General features: G+C 40.1%; 2 protein-coding genes across 2 annotated transcripts; one reads left to right on the top strand and one right to left on the bottom strand.

The window, feature by feature from the left end:
• Positions 1–487: 487 nt before the first annotated feature.
• GCK72_025632 (uncharacterized protein) lies at positions 488–1446 on the top strand (the record flags this gene model as incomplete). The annotated part of the gene is made up of 3 exons (XM_053736423.1): positions 488–499; positions 614–752; positions 1070–1446. The coding sequence occupies 3 exons, from the start codon at positions 488–490 to the stop codon at positions 1444–1446; spliced, it is 528 nt and encodes a 175-aa protein (XP_053579989.1).
• On the bottom strand, positions 618–2544 carry GCK72_025631 (uncharacterized protein; the record flags this gene model as incomplete). Its single annotated transcript, XM_053736422.1, has 6 exons — positions 618–793; positions 1080–1227; positions 1284–1646; positions 1702–1859; positions 1958–2219; positions 2272–2544. The coding sequence occupies 6 exons, from the start codon at positions 2542–2544 to the stop codon at positions 618–620; spliced, it is 1380 nt and encodes a 459-aa protein (XP_053579988.1).
• Between the last annotated feature and the right edge of the window lie 9658 nt (positions 2545–12202).

Raw genomic sequence — 12202 nt, 5'->3', positions numbered from 1 at the left:
TTGAATGTTAGTTGATAAGCAGAAATAGAGCGGTCACATTATTTGATATGCTGTTAGAGTAATATGATGGTTGTAAGCAAAAACGAAAAAACATACATTATGAACTTTCCCTTCAAGCCACAATAATACCATTCACTCAAAAAGAGAAGGACAGAACAAAGTTGAGATAGAGCGGAAGACAAAAAAAGAAGATGAGTTTGACAATCGTATCGTTTCATTTTTACTGGTTTAGTAGCTCAAAAAGTTGAGTGAACAAAGATTGTACAGAAATAACGAGGAGAAGATAGGGGGATTCAACCGTCACCAGCAATTACTACAGTGTGTGTGTCGAGAAGGGGGGCAGACCAATAATATGGAACAGAATGGGATAGAAATTATATATGACAGGCATTAACAGAAATATGGGTTAGTTGAAGGATGAAGAGAATAAATGACGAAAGTGTTTACAATATACTTGAAATATAAGTAGCATAAGTTACAAAATTCAATGTTTTTTCAGGTAATAAGGAACAGGTGGAAGGCGGAAGAGGGGAAATTATGATGGATGTGCTTTTTTTGACAAAGGAAAATAGAAAATAAGTTGGATTCAATTCAATATTCAAACATCTTGTAGCCCTTTAGAAGGGATTGGCAAACGGATTGGCCTGAGGGAGAGTTCCACGTGGAGCCATGGTTGGGATTGGCGGAGCTTGGCCTTGAGCCGCACGCATCTCATTCAACGTCGGCGACTTGCGTTGTTGAGCAGCAAATGGGTTGGCAGCTGGAGCGGCTCCGGTGAGGAATGGGTTTCCACCTGCAATAACATGCATTTTGCATTTTAAAGGTTCTATTCAAAGGACGGAAAGATTGGTGTAAGCGAAGTGACGCTATTTTACCTATTTTACACCCCACAAATTGTTTCACTAGTCATAAAACGTTTTGTGCTTGCCCTATGCTTCTTATGTTGCATTAGTGTTATCAGCTCAGTCTGAAAACCAAATATCAGCTGCTGTGCCAAAAAAAATCGATCATGAGTTGAGTTTCAGTGCAAAACAATCATCATGTGACGGTCAAATGCCATTTTTCTAAGTTACACTAACCCGATGTGCTTGGAGTGTTGCTTCCCAACAAGTTGTCCAAATTGACAAGGTTCTTGTTCTCTCCAAGGAAGTTCTCCGGAGTTTTTCGTGTTCCGTTGGTGGAGTTGTTGGTGGCAGAGGTGCTCAGAGAGTTGGTTGGGGAAAGGAGCTAAAAAATAATATTATAATATTTATAACTTCTGACATTACTAATGTAAAACGTACATCTCCTCCGAGAAGGTCAAACGAGTTGCTATTCGGCATGGTGGCGGATGGAGCGGAAGCTGGAGCATCCCATGCAGCGAACGGATCCGAGTTTCCAGTTGGAGCAACTTGTGGAGCAATGGAGCTTGCCCATGGGTCGTTGGAGGAAGAAGTGAACAACTGATCATGAGGCGCAGAAGACTGTGGTGCACCCCATGGATCAGCCATTCCCACGTTGTTCCATGCGCCGGAGGACGACGGTTGGTCGTTGTTACCGGTAACGAGCTCACCGACTCCAAGGGAGAGCAAATCGTCCAAGGCGGACTGAGTGAGTTGTCCGCTGCTCACGGTCCCTTGCTTGGTTGTCGCCAGGCGATCCGCTTCCTGAAGCTAAAAGGGGTTAACGGGACCGGATTTCGGGGCGGATTTCTCAACAAACCTTTTGCGATTCTTCAAGAGCCATTTGAAGGCGAGCATCATCGCTTTTGCGCATCTCGTCCGCCTTTTCGCATTCTTCGCGAGAAAGAGCAAGTGCGATTTGAAGTTGCATCTCCTCCTCGGTGGCCGTGGATGGACGTGCTTCCTCGTATTCAGGATCTGCAAAATATTTCTCATAGTTTTTCTTATGACTCATTTGTTTTCTATTGTTCCGGAAGGCACCGCATGGTCTGAGTCACTAATCGATTTATTCTTACCAAGGGTATGGTCACTGGTTGCGTGTCTCGTCGCCCGACGGCTCTCAGCTCCAACAGCACCCGGATTGTTTTGCTTGAACTTGTTTCTCGTCAGAATAAAGCGAGTTCTCTCGTTTTTCAGACGTTCGTCATCAGCCAAAAGTGAGGTGATCTGCTTCGCCTTCTCACGTATGTTGAGACCCTGATCTCGGTTGTCTTCAACATGTTGGAAGTCCTTCAACGTTTCAATAGTGAAGACGTTCTCTCGACACTGTTGGGCAACCTGTACGAGAAAAAATCAATAATGCAAATACCGACGACTGACTGTCACTCACCTTTTCATGTCCGCATTTGATGAGGAAATCGAGGAGAACCAAACTCTTGTACACGTGCCGCCAGTTTTTGCCAGAATCATTCAGTCGCTTCCAGACAATCGACATGATTTCAGTGAACGCCATCGGGTTGTGAGTGAGATCGGCGATTTCGGACATGAGCGCAGTAGATGGTCCCCATGGATCGTTGCTCGTCGCCTCGCGAACCTTCACTTGTGCATCCGAAAAATTGTAGGCGACATTTTTGACCTGACGGCGGATTGTCGAAATCGACATGTTCGATATCTGCCTGCAAAATTGAGGAAATAAAGGAAAGATAAGGGAATAACGGTTAAGACGAACTGCAAGGCAAAAAACCAAAAGATGAAAAAAAAATCGAACTACAAGGGGGGACAACGCATATTGAATGGTGTGGCTAGGCTAAAACAGAGAAAAATGATGATAAGAAATGATCCAATGGAACTGCGCATGTACAATGCATATTTGCGTGTGAGAGAGAGAGAAAGATGAGAATGAGCGAGGGTTGAAAGAGAGTGAGTGTCCCTGTGAGTGTTTTGTGAGTGGCCGAAATGTCTGTGTGGTCTCTTACGCGTCTCGTGCGTTTCCCTTTCTATCGGAGGCGAACGCGGTTGCGCGCGCAAAGGGTACGTCAGAGAGACAGTGTGTGTGTGATGACATACCATATGAGACGAGGCGACGCAGACAGTGAGAGAAAAACGGACAGATGTCGATGGGGGGCGCAAAATGGCGGAGAAGAGGAATGGAGGACAGACACTCGCGGATTGTGTGTGTGGTGTGTGTGTGTGAGGGACAATGTAGTAGGGAAAAGAAAGAAATTAAGCTAGGGAGTTCGCAAAGTCACGAGATTATTCGCTTCGTTTCAGTGAGTGCTGGTAGTGTATGCCTGAATGATTGGGGCGGCGACAAAAAGGGGCGCAGTTTGTGTTTTTGATAGTGTGCCGACACAGCTCCCTGAAGGTGTTCTCAGATTAGGAATTCGGCTGAAAAGAAGCGAGGAGAGGCACAGGCAAACACACACACACACAGGCAGATGTATTTCGTATTTCCAAATGCCTTTCGTGTGTGTGTGTTTTTTCTCCCCATCTCCCTCACTTCTTTACACGAAAACGGCCAAAAAAGAAACATAAGGGATGGGTGGCTGTGTTGTATGAATTCAGATGGAAAAAGGAGAGAAGAGGAGTGAAAGAAGAACTTGAGAAGAACAAAAAACAGGTTTGAAGTTGAGGAGAAGATGGTGGGGATTGGCTGGCGACGAAGATTTATAATATCTTCCTGGTTGCCATTAATGGATCCGTGCTACATTTGCCATCGGGAGTTGAAGACAGGGGGATTGCCAAACCACACACACAAGAAAAAGAAACTTTAGTTTGCGGCAGGTGACGAATGTCGCCCTAAGGTTGAGGATAGCTCATAGGCAAACAGAAAAAAATGAAAAAAAAACTTACGAAATATCGAAACAGGTTTTTCACTATTCCTAGGAATCGGTGACTAATGACTACTGTTTCAGAAATTCCTAGCTAGCAATAATAATATGTTTATTGAAATTCAGTCTCTTCTACTTCCCCCACTTCCTGTAAGCTGACACTTCAATTCAAGTGAAATTAAATTCAAATGCTCAAATTTAACGATTCAATACAGAAAATCATATGAAAACTGAACCAGTGTTTATTTACACCATAATGTTTACATAAAAATCAAAACAACAAACAGTCAAAGTGTACTTCTCCATTTAGATGCGTTAGAGTTTATTATTGGGGTAATCGAGCTTCTCAATGTCTCGATTGTTGACATTCACACTTCCATGACCCATGGCTACCTGAAAACAATTTTTGCTATTACAACACACGGACATTTGTCTTTTCTTGTCAACTCGCCTGTTGTGGGTTGAACTGAGTTCTCGATATCTGATTCGATCCTGGCTGCTCATCGACTTTTCGTTGTTTCTGTTGGAAGGCTTCTTCTAGTTCTAACTGGTTCCGCCATTCTGACTGCTCCTGTTGTCTCGGACGGCCTCTAGATTGGGTATGCGGTTGCACCGATTGAGGTTGCTGGGGATGGTGCTGTCGCTGTTGTTGCTGTTGTTGCTGCTGCTGGAGTTGTGATTGCATTTGCTTCTGTTGCTCAAGTTGTGCCCTGAAAATCTTTGTTCCTTTTCTTGAGATCATTTTTTGAGCTCAGAGGCTCAAGACTGCAAAGTGCACTTCAATCAAAACAACTGTTTGGACCTATAGACCCATATGACCAGAATCCAGAATTCACATCAGTTCACATGATTACTCATCACTAACCTTTGCGCCTGTTGATACTGCTGCTGTTGAGGGATCACTTGTGGCTGATTGTACTGATAGTTCGGGTTGTGATAGTTTTGTTGGTGAGCAGAGTATCTCCGTCTGCTCGGATCAACTTCCATCACATCTCCATCGTCGAACGATGACGTCACAGAAATCGGGTTTGTCGAGGAGCTGGGAGCCGGGCGGTACATTCCATTCTCTTCCACGTAGACTGATCCAACAGAAAGAGCAATGTCCCCTCCTTGATTACTAGGCAGGTACTGCTGTTGCAGATTGCTATGGGACACAGGCTGAAAATTTAGAATAAGGATTACCCTAAATATATTAAAAAATACCGGTTGAGATGGAAGCCGATCCTCTTTTTGCTTTAAGAATGGATGCCGAACCACATAGTACGGAGATATTCTCTGCTTGGGGTCGAAATGCAGCATCCTTTTGATCAAATCCTTAAATTTACTGTAATCTTCTACAGAGTGGCCAGGTTCTCCGAGTCGTCGACCTCCAGGTCCTCCAGAAGTCACTCCCAGAATTTCATGCAGCTTTCTGGCTCCAGGTGCCTTGTACGTGTGCCTATACCCATCTCTGGTCTTCTTGCAGTAGTAGATTCCATCCTCGGTCTTATCGAAGTACTTGTGAGTCTTTGGTCCAATATCCAACATCTCCTTTGGTGGCATACCAAGTACCTCCACAATCTTCATCATTTGATCAACCTCCGATGAGCCGGCGAAGAGTGGCTCACCGGTGTGCATTTCCACTAGGATGCACCCCAACGACCACATATCAATTTTCGTGTCATACGCGATACCAAGCAGTACTTCAGGTGACCGATAGAATCTTGACTGAATGTATTGATAAATTCGATGACCGGTTTGACATGATGATCCGAAATCAATGACACGAATTTGAGATCGTTTGGCGTTTACCAGCAACACGTTTTCAGGTTTTAAATCACAATGGATGATTGAGAGTTCGGGAGACGACAAAAACAGCAGCGTTTTTCCAAGTTGTTGAGCAAATTTTCGAGCCAAATTCAACGATACACCACGGAAACTTGTGTTTTTCAGAAGATCATAGAGGTTGTAGGAGAGAAGTTCAAATACGAGGCAGAGATGTGCTCGGTGAACGAAATGCCCTTTGAGGGTAACTGAAATTAGTTAAAATGTGAAAAAAAAAATCCTGTTAGCTAAATAACATACCTATATTATACTTGTTATCTTTGTCATGCGAATTAGTGAGCTCAAGCAGGTGAATCTCAATTTGAGCTTGGTCAAAAAATGTTTTCTTATTCTTTATAATTTTGATAGCGACTTCTTCTTTAGTCAAGGTGTCGTACGCCTTGGTGACTTGACCGAATGACCCTTTTCCGACTGGAGTGTCGCTCAGGATTACATATCTGAATAAGAGTCGTTACATTATTCAATAAAATCAACCATACCGTTTGTCAAAGATTTCCCCGTTTTTCAGAATATAGTCATAATTCTGATCGTCATAACCGTTATTGTACGGACCACCACGACTACTTTTCTGGCGTTGCTGTTGCTGCAAATCAGTTTCAGTTCGCATTGGGACAACCATAGTGGAAGTCGGTGGGGCGTTTGTGTCGAGTAGAGGAGGACTGAAATCACATGTTCTGGGAAACCTGGGAATCTGGGAAAGCCAGTAGGGCATGACTTACGCATTTTGGTGAGCATCGTAGTGTTGCTGGTTTTCAGAACCCGAGTTTGGAACCGCGTTGTGAATCGAGAATGTGTCTGTGAGATTTCCACCATCTTTTGACGACTTTTTCGCTGGATCTTGACTTTTGTGTCGGTCACGTCGCACTTGTTTTCGGAGGTAGAAAGACTGAAATTCAAATTGTAATTTTTTCAAATAAAACAGAAAAAGTAACTCACTTCATTAATAGCCTTATATGTTTTGATGAGATCACTGGTTAGCTTGCGGACCGGTGCATCCTGAGGATTACGGAACTGTGTAATATTCATTGGCTTTGGGACAGCTGTAACCGTAAACTTAAAGGTTTAAACTATTTTTGTTAGTTAGTACCATCAAATGGCATTTGGACCATTCCGACACTAGCTGGTACGGTTTCTGTGGAGAACTGTCCAACATTCCTCTGGAATTTGTTAAAGTTGTGCTCAGATAGTCCTAGATTAGCCAGTGGTACCTTCTTGGCCGGCTGTTTCTCCGGTGGCATACCGGGAGTGAGCGCTGCTTCCGCATTTGTCATTGATACGCGGTGTTTTTTGGGACGACTATGGGTTATCTGAAATTAGCTCGTTATTAAAAGTAATTGAACTTGTTTTTGCTTAAATGGCATCAAAAGAAGGTATGGAAAATGTTGAAAAAGGCTGTTACAGTATTGAATGTAGTATGCAAAACTTGCAACAGTTGGAATGAAAAGGGCAACTGAAAAAAGCGCGGCGCCACGGAACAAAACGATCATTCGGAATTGGGAAAAGGTTGGAGGCTGGCCACCGATGTGCAGAGCGGTAGTATAACAACAGGAGAGACAAAACGTCCGCACCGCAATGCAAACGCAAATGCTGATTTCTCTATGAGTGTGTAGAAAAGAAAAGAGATAGGGAAAACGGGAGAAAAGTGATGGGAAACGAGGAGAGAGGGGGGGGGGGGGGGGGAAGAAAGAACGGAATAGTGTAAAGCTCGCCTTTCGACTTGCAAGTGATTATTGGCATTGTTGCATAAGAACACCGATCGGTTAACATATATCTCAATTTTCACTACCATGGGGAATTGTTATCATGAAGTGAGTTTGAAATTGAATTTTTATAAAGAAAAGTTAACTCACATCAAAAGTTAGTGCTAATTTCAAGAATAACAGAAGCTAGTCAAGGAAAATTGCTAAAAATTGCAGTGTGAGATGAGAAAAATGAAAATCGAGTGTTAATTGTAAGTTATCAAACTGAGTCGTGACATATCTGACAGATCTTTTCCTCATCGATCTAGCAAAAACTATTTCTCAAGAGTGTAGCTAAACAAGTTCAAAATACGCTTGTTCTTCTACAAGTGCACCCATTTTCAATGATTTTCAATAAGAGTTAATCCGATTATTGTTAAAATTGTGATTGAATATGGTTTTAGTTTTGAAATTGGAACCTCGTTCTTCCTTGCATCAAGACTATTTCTACCTGAAATGAAAGTATGTTGAATTAAAGAAATCTTCTAGCAAATAGCTTTATTTTTTGAGGTAGAGAAGTCAGATGCGTGAAATTTCATAATTAATGTTATCAGGCAGAACGTTTCCGGATTTTTTTCACATTACACTCTCAACAAGGTAATGAATCATTAACATTTTGGAATAAAGTGAAAAATCAACTGTTGCTTGAAATTTTTTATTAAAATTACTCGAACCAACCTCTTGTTGTGGGTAGAAGGCGTGTGAATTCGTTTTAATCTGCGTGATTGGAGGCTGTGGGAATCTCAAAATATTTCCTTGCGAATGACGACTTTGAGCCAAAAAACGTGGGACGTTTGGCTGTTGCTGCGGATTTGGTTGTTCCGCGGGAGGCTCCGCTTGTTTCTGTGTTTGTGTTTGTTGCCGTTGATTATGATTATCTTCAGCTTGTGAATCCTGCATGGGAAAGTCTTCGTTCATTGGCTCGACGACGTCACCGACATTATTCACGGATTGACCAGTAGTTTGAGCATGCTGCTGAGTATTTGAGTAGCTTGACGATGGTTGTTGGCCCCAGGCTTGAAGATTCTCTTGTATCGTTTCGTTGTTCATGCTGTTCTCCTGAAAAATAGAAAATTTTGTTGAAAAAATTGAAAAATCACAACAAATGTTCAAAATCAGTGTTGAACGGAGTAACCTACGAGAAAACGAAAGAAATCAATATTACTTTTGTACCTAAATTGGAAAACTCAGTTTCTAATTTGAATTCAATCAACTTAAAATTCAAAAATAGAAAGAAAACAAGTTGTCATACTGCAATTATTTATGAAACGATAAAATTCATACAAAAGAAAGGCAGTGGAGAGAGATCACATGAGAGAGAGAGAGCAACGAATAGCGCGGTGAGTGGAGAGACGGCAGACAAGAAAGAGAAAGACACGCAACCGCTCACTACGTCTCTCTGTTGCGATAGAGAGTAATCGGGGCAAGAAGAACGAGGGTGAGAGACGGTGGAGACGACGAACGAGAAAAAGGGACAGCGAGGCACAATGGTACGGGTTTGGACGGTTGGAGCAAGCCACTGCGACAGATGTCGACGAAGTCACAAGATAAAAGTGCGGAGTACAAAGTTTCAGCTGAACTTTGCATGTGGATGAACTCAAAAAGGGGATTGGAAGGGCAATTCTTACTGGCATTCGCTTGATTGATAATTGAACTCAACGTTCCTAAATTTCTTTTTACAAAACGCTTGGCATAGTTCACAGATAATGTTTTCGATTAAAAGACTCAGGAACACATAAAAAAGTAGTTTGAAGGCAATTTTGGGAAGCTTGAACAGAACTCAGTATGAAAATAAAAAATCGTATCTTTCAACAATGCAAGTGATACAACTGGGGCTGTATTAAACACATTTTTGATTGTGGGAACAAAACATGTTTATGTTTGCATTGTGTTTCTTTGCAGTTTACAGGTGATTCGTGTACATTCAAAACGAGAAGCTTATTGGACAGCTCAGGGGGATGAATTCATGGACAAATATAAATAATTTGGTTCTGAAACAGGACGAGTGCATCTATTCTGAAGTTTTTCCGTTAAATCATTGAAATCTGAAAAGACATATTGAAAAACCCAAATCTCGTACATAATGGTGTTATTCAGGTCATGTAAAAGAGTATTTTAATACATTTTATTCATTCTCGAGCGTCGAAAAACTATTTATTTTTAAATCTCAGATTAGCGTTGGTCTAATATCATTTTTTCCTTGTTTTGCATTTTTCGACATGCTTATGTAGCAGAATTGCAAAAAAGTGGGAGAAATGTAAAAAAATGGAAAAAGATATGTTTGGAAATTTTTCACTGTTTGTGAATAGCGTAAAATTTGTATTAAGATACATATTTTACATGACCTGAATAACTCCATAAAACTTACAGAATCAGTTTTCCCGAAACCAATTTCTCAGGTTATACCAAACTGGAACTAATGAATCTATTCATACATTCATCTACTACAAGTTGTATACCACATCGAATATTCAATTGCAAATAACATAACTTAACAAAGTTGAAGTATGAATAGATCTTTACAACTCTGATAAGCGGAACGGAATTCACCAATTAATAGATATTCACGGAATATGCAACTTTGATGTACATAGGGCTACAATGTTCTGTTCGGTTCAATGATGAAAAAACATATACTCAATTTGTTATAATTGAAGTGCAGTTTTTAAAGAATTTCAATTTGTGTGTTCTTTTTTTCGTATTATTATGTTATTGCGTTTTTCAAACTAGTAAACTAAACTAGACGGATTTGAAACCACGCAAAAGTTTAAACCCAATAGTTAATTTCCATGCGGATTTCTGTTTTCATGTTTTATAACGGTACACACACTTTTCAAACTTCAAACACACAACATTTTTTTTGTTCTCATCATTCTGCGCCCAGTGTTATTCATTGAAATCGGCGGTGATGGTGGGTGAGTTTAACAAATCATGAGCGATCTTTTCTCGCCCGTTTGTCTTCCGTTTGTAAAACAAGTGTTAGACGAGACTCAGTGGTGTTAGTCACACCTGTTGTGCACATTCTTCGTAAAATTAATAAGTTGGTCCGGACCTGAAGAGGGGAGCAGAAAAAGTGCTCCGCGGTTTTAGTTCTTTGAGGAATAATTGGATTGGTTTCGGTTTGAATGCTGTCTTGGTTTTATTTCTTTTATTTCTTCACTTTCAGTATATATCCAATTAATTCTGGTTACTCTTACATGTTTTATTTTATGATCGAGTTCTGTTTTTTTTTGCTCGATTCCTTCAAACCTGACTTTCAAAGTAAAAAAGTAAAAAAAAGTTTTCATTTACATAAGTAAAAAGTTCAAAAGTTATTTATCCCTTTCATGTCAATTCAATTCACCAGAATATATAATTCTCTAAACACTATTCATAACTCAAAAAAACATTATTTTCTCTTCATCATTTTCTTCTCATCTTCTAGTTTTTGTAAAAAAAAGAGTCATTAATGTCTGATTCTCCAAAAAACCTATTTCTAACGGTTTGGTATTGAAGATTCATATCAGAAGGCGAAGTCGATTTGTCAGGTGAATAAAGTGTGTAATGTAGATAGGCCTTCTTTCGTCGTTGCCGCTGTTTTCCTTACGGTTTTGTTTCCTTTCTTAGTGTTCGTGAAAAAAAAGGGAAGTGACCTTTTTGATAACCATCAGCATCATCTATCGGACAGTTGTTTGAATTTTATTTTTTCATTTTGATTTTTCAATTTAAAAATGTCATTTGTGCAAATCAACTGTTAAATTGAACAAAGACTCAACTTTTTCTAAATTCAAACCACCTAATAAATAATTTAGCATCGGTCAACTTCTGCAAGTTCCAAAAACTTAACATTTGACCTTTAAAGACAATGCCTTCCCTCTAACGTTTTTTCTTAAAGAAACCAAGTTCTATAAATTCTGACCGTATGGCAAATTACCCAATTTGTTGTTCTCTCCTCACCTTGTCCTTCCACATCGCATTTTCTCATTTCATTCATTTCTCCTCTTTCACCTCAAAGAAGATTTTCTAAATTTGACCGTAAATGATGCGAAAACGAAGGAGTTCAAAGAGTTTTGCGGATATATGTAATAAGATCCTGCTATGTGTTCTTCACCCCGATCCGCGCGGCCCATTGACATCTACACCGCCTACTTCAAATGGTAACGGCTAAACAATGCGGTTTTGTTACGCACCGTGTACTCTTCTTTTTGTTTCTCACACATCAGGCCACATATGTTTTGTGGCGATGGTTTTTGTGGACTTTTTAATGACTTTTTCCGGCTGTGTGACCCTTCAGATGATGAGTCAACCTGGATTTTTTCACTTTTACAGTACACGATCATAAAATTCTTGAGTTTTTTTCTCATAATTCTTAGAGGTTCCTTGCACTTCCGCATCTATTTATTTCTCCGTGCAAAATCTAAAATATGAGAATTAAATTTCTTCTGAAATCTCATAAAAAGATCCTTTTCTCCATTAGTCTCCTAGCGATGAAAGACATATCGCATTTGGATGACTGTCATATTGCCGAAACTTGAAATTTAGTTTTTTTTCCGAAAATGAGCCGCCCATAAAATCTTACGGTAGCTCTAATGTGTTTTCCATTTCAAAAAAAAAGATGTCTTCCTTTTTCATTTCTTTAGGGCCATATCTTTCTCTCATTTAATTTCTTTTCCTTTTTTACTGTTCAAGACTTGTTAATTGGAAATCAAAAACACATCACCACCCTTATTTTGACCTATCTCTCTTCTTTCTTCTTCTTCTCTATCTTCTCCAATTTTGAATTCAAAAAGTATAAAATCTTGACTGACACACGCGATGGTTTGGTTTTTCAGCAGAATTATTTATTCATTTTGAGGACAACATAATATATGGTTTCGACTTCTTTTCAACATCCAAACTTTAGGAAAAAAATGCTTTGTTCCTTACATTTATAATATTGAAACATACT

This window comes from Caenorhabditis remanei, chromosome X, assembly GCF_010183535.1.
Source record: "Caenorhabditis remanei strain PX506 chromosome X, whole genome shotgun sequence".
In the NCBI taxonomy this organism is placed as follows: domain Eukaryota; kingdom Metazoa; phylum Nematoda; class Chromadorea; order Rhabditida; family Rhabditidae; genus Caenorhabditis; species Caenorhabditis remanei.
This window is presented reverse-complemented; position numbering and strand designations above follow the sequence as displayed.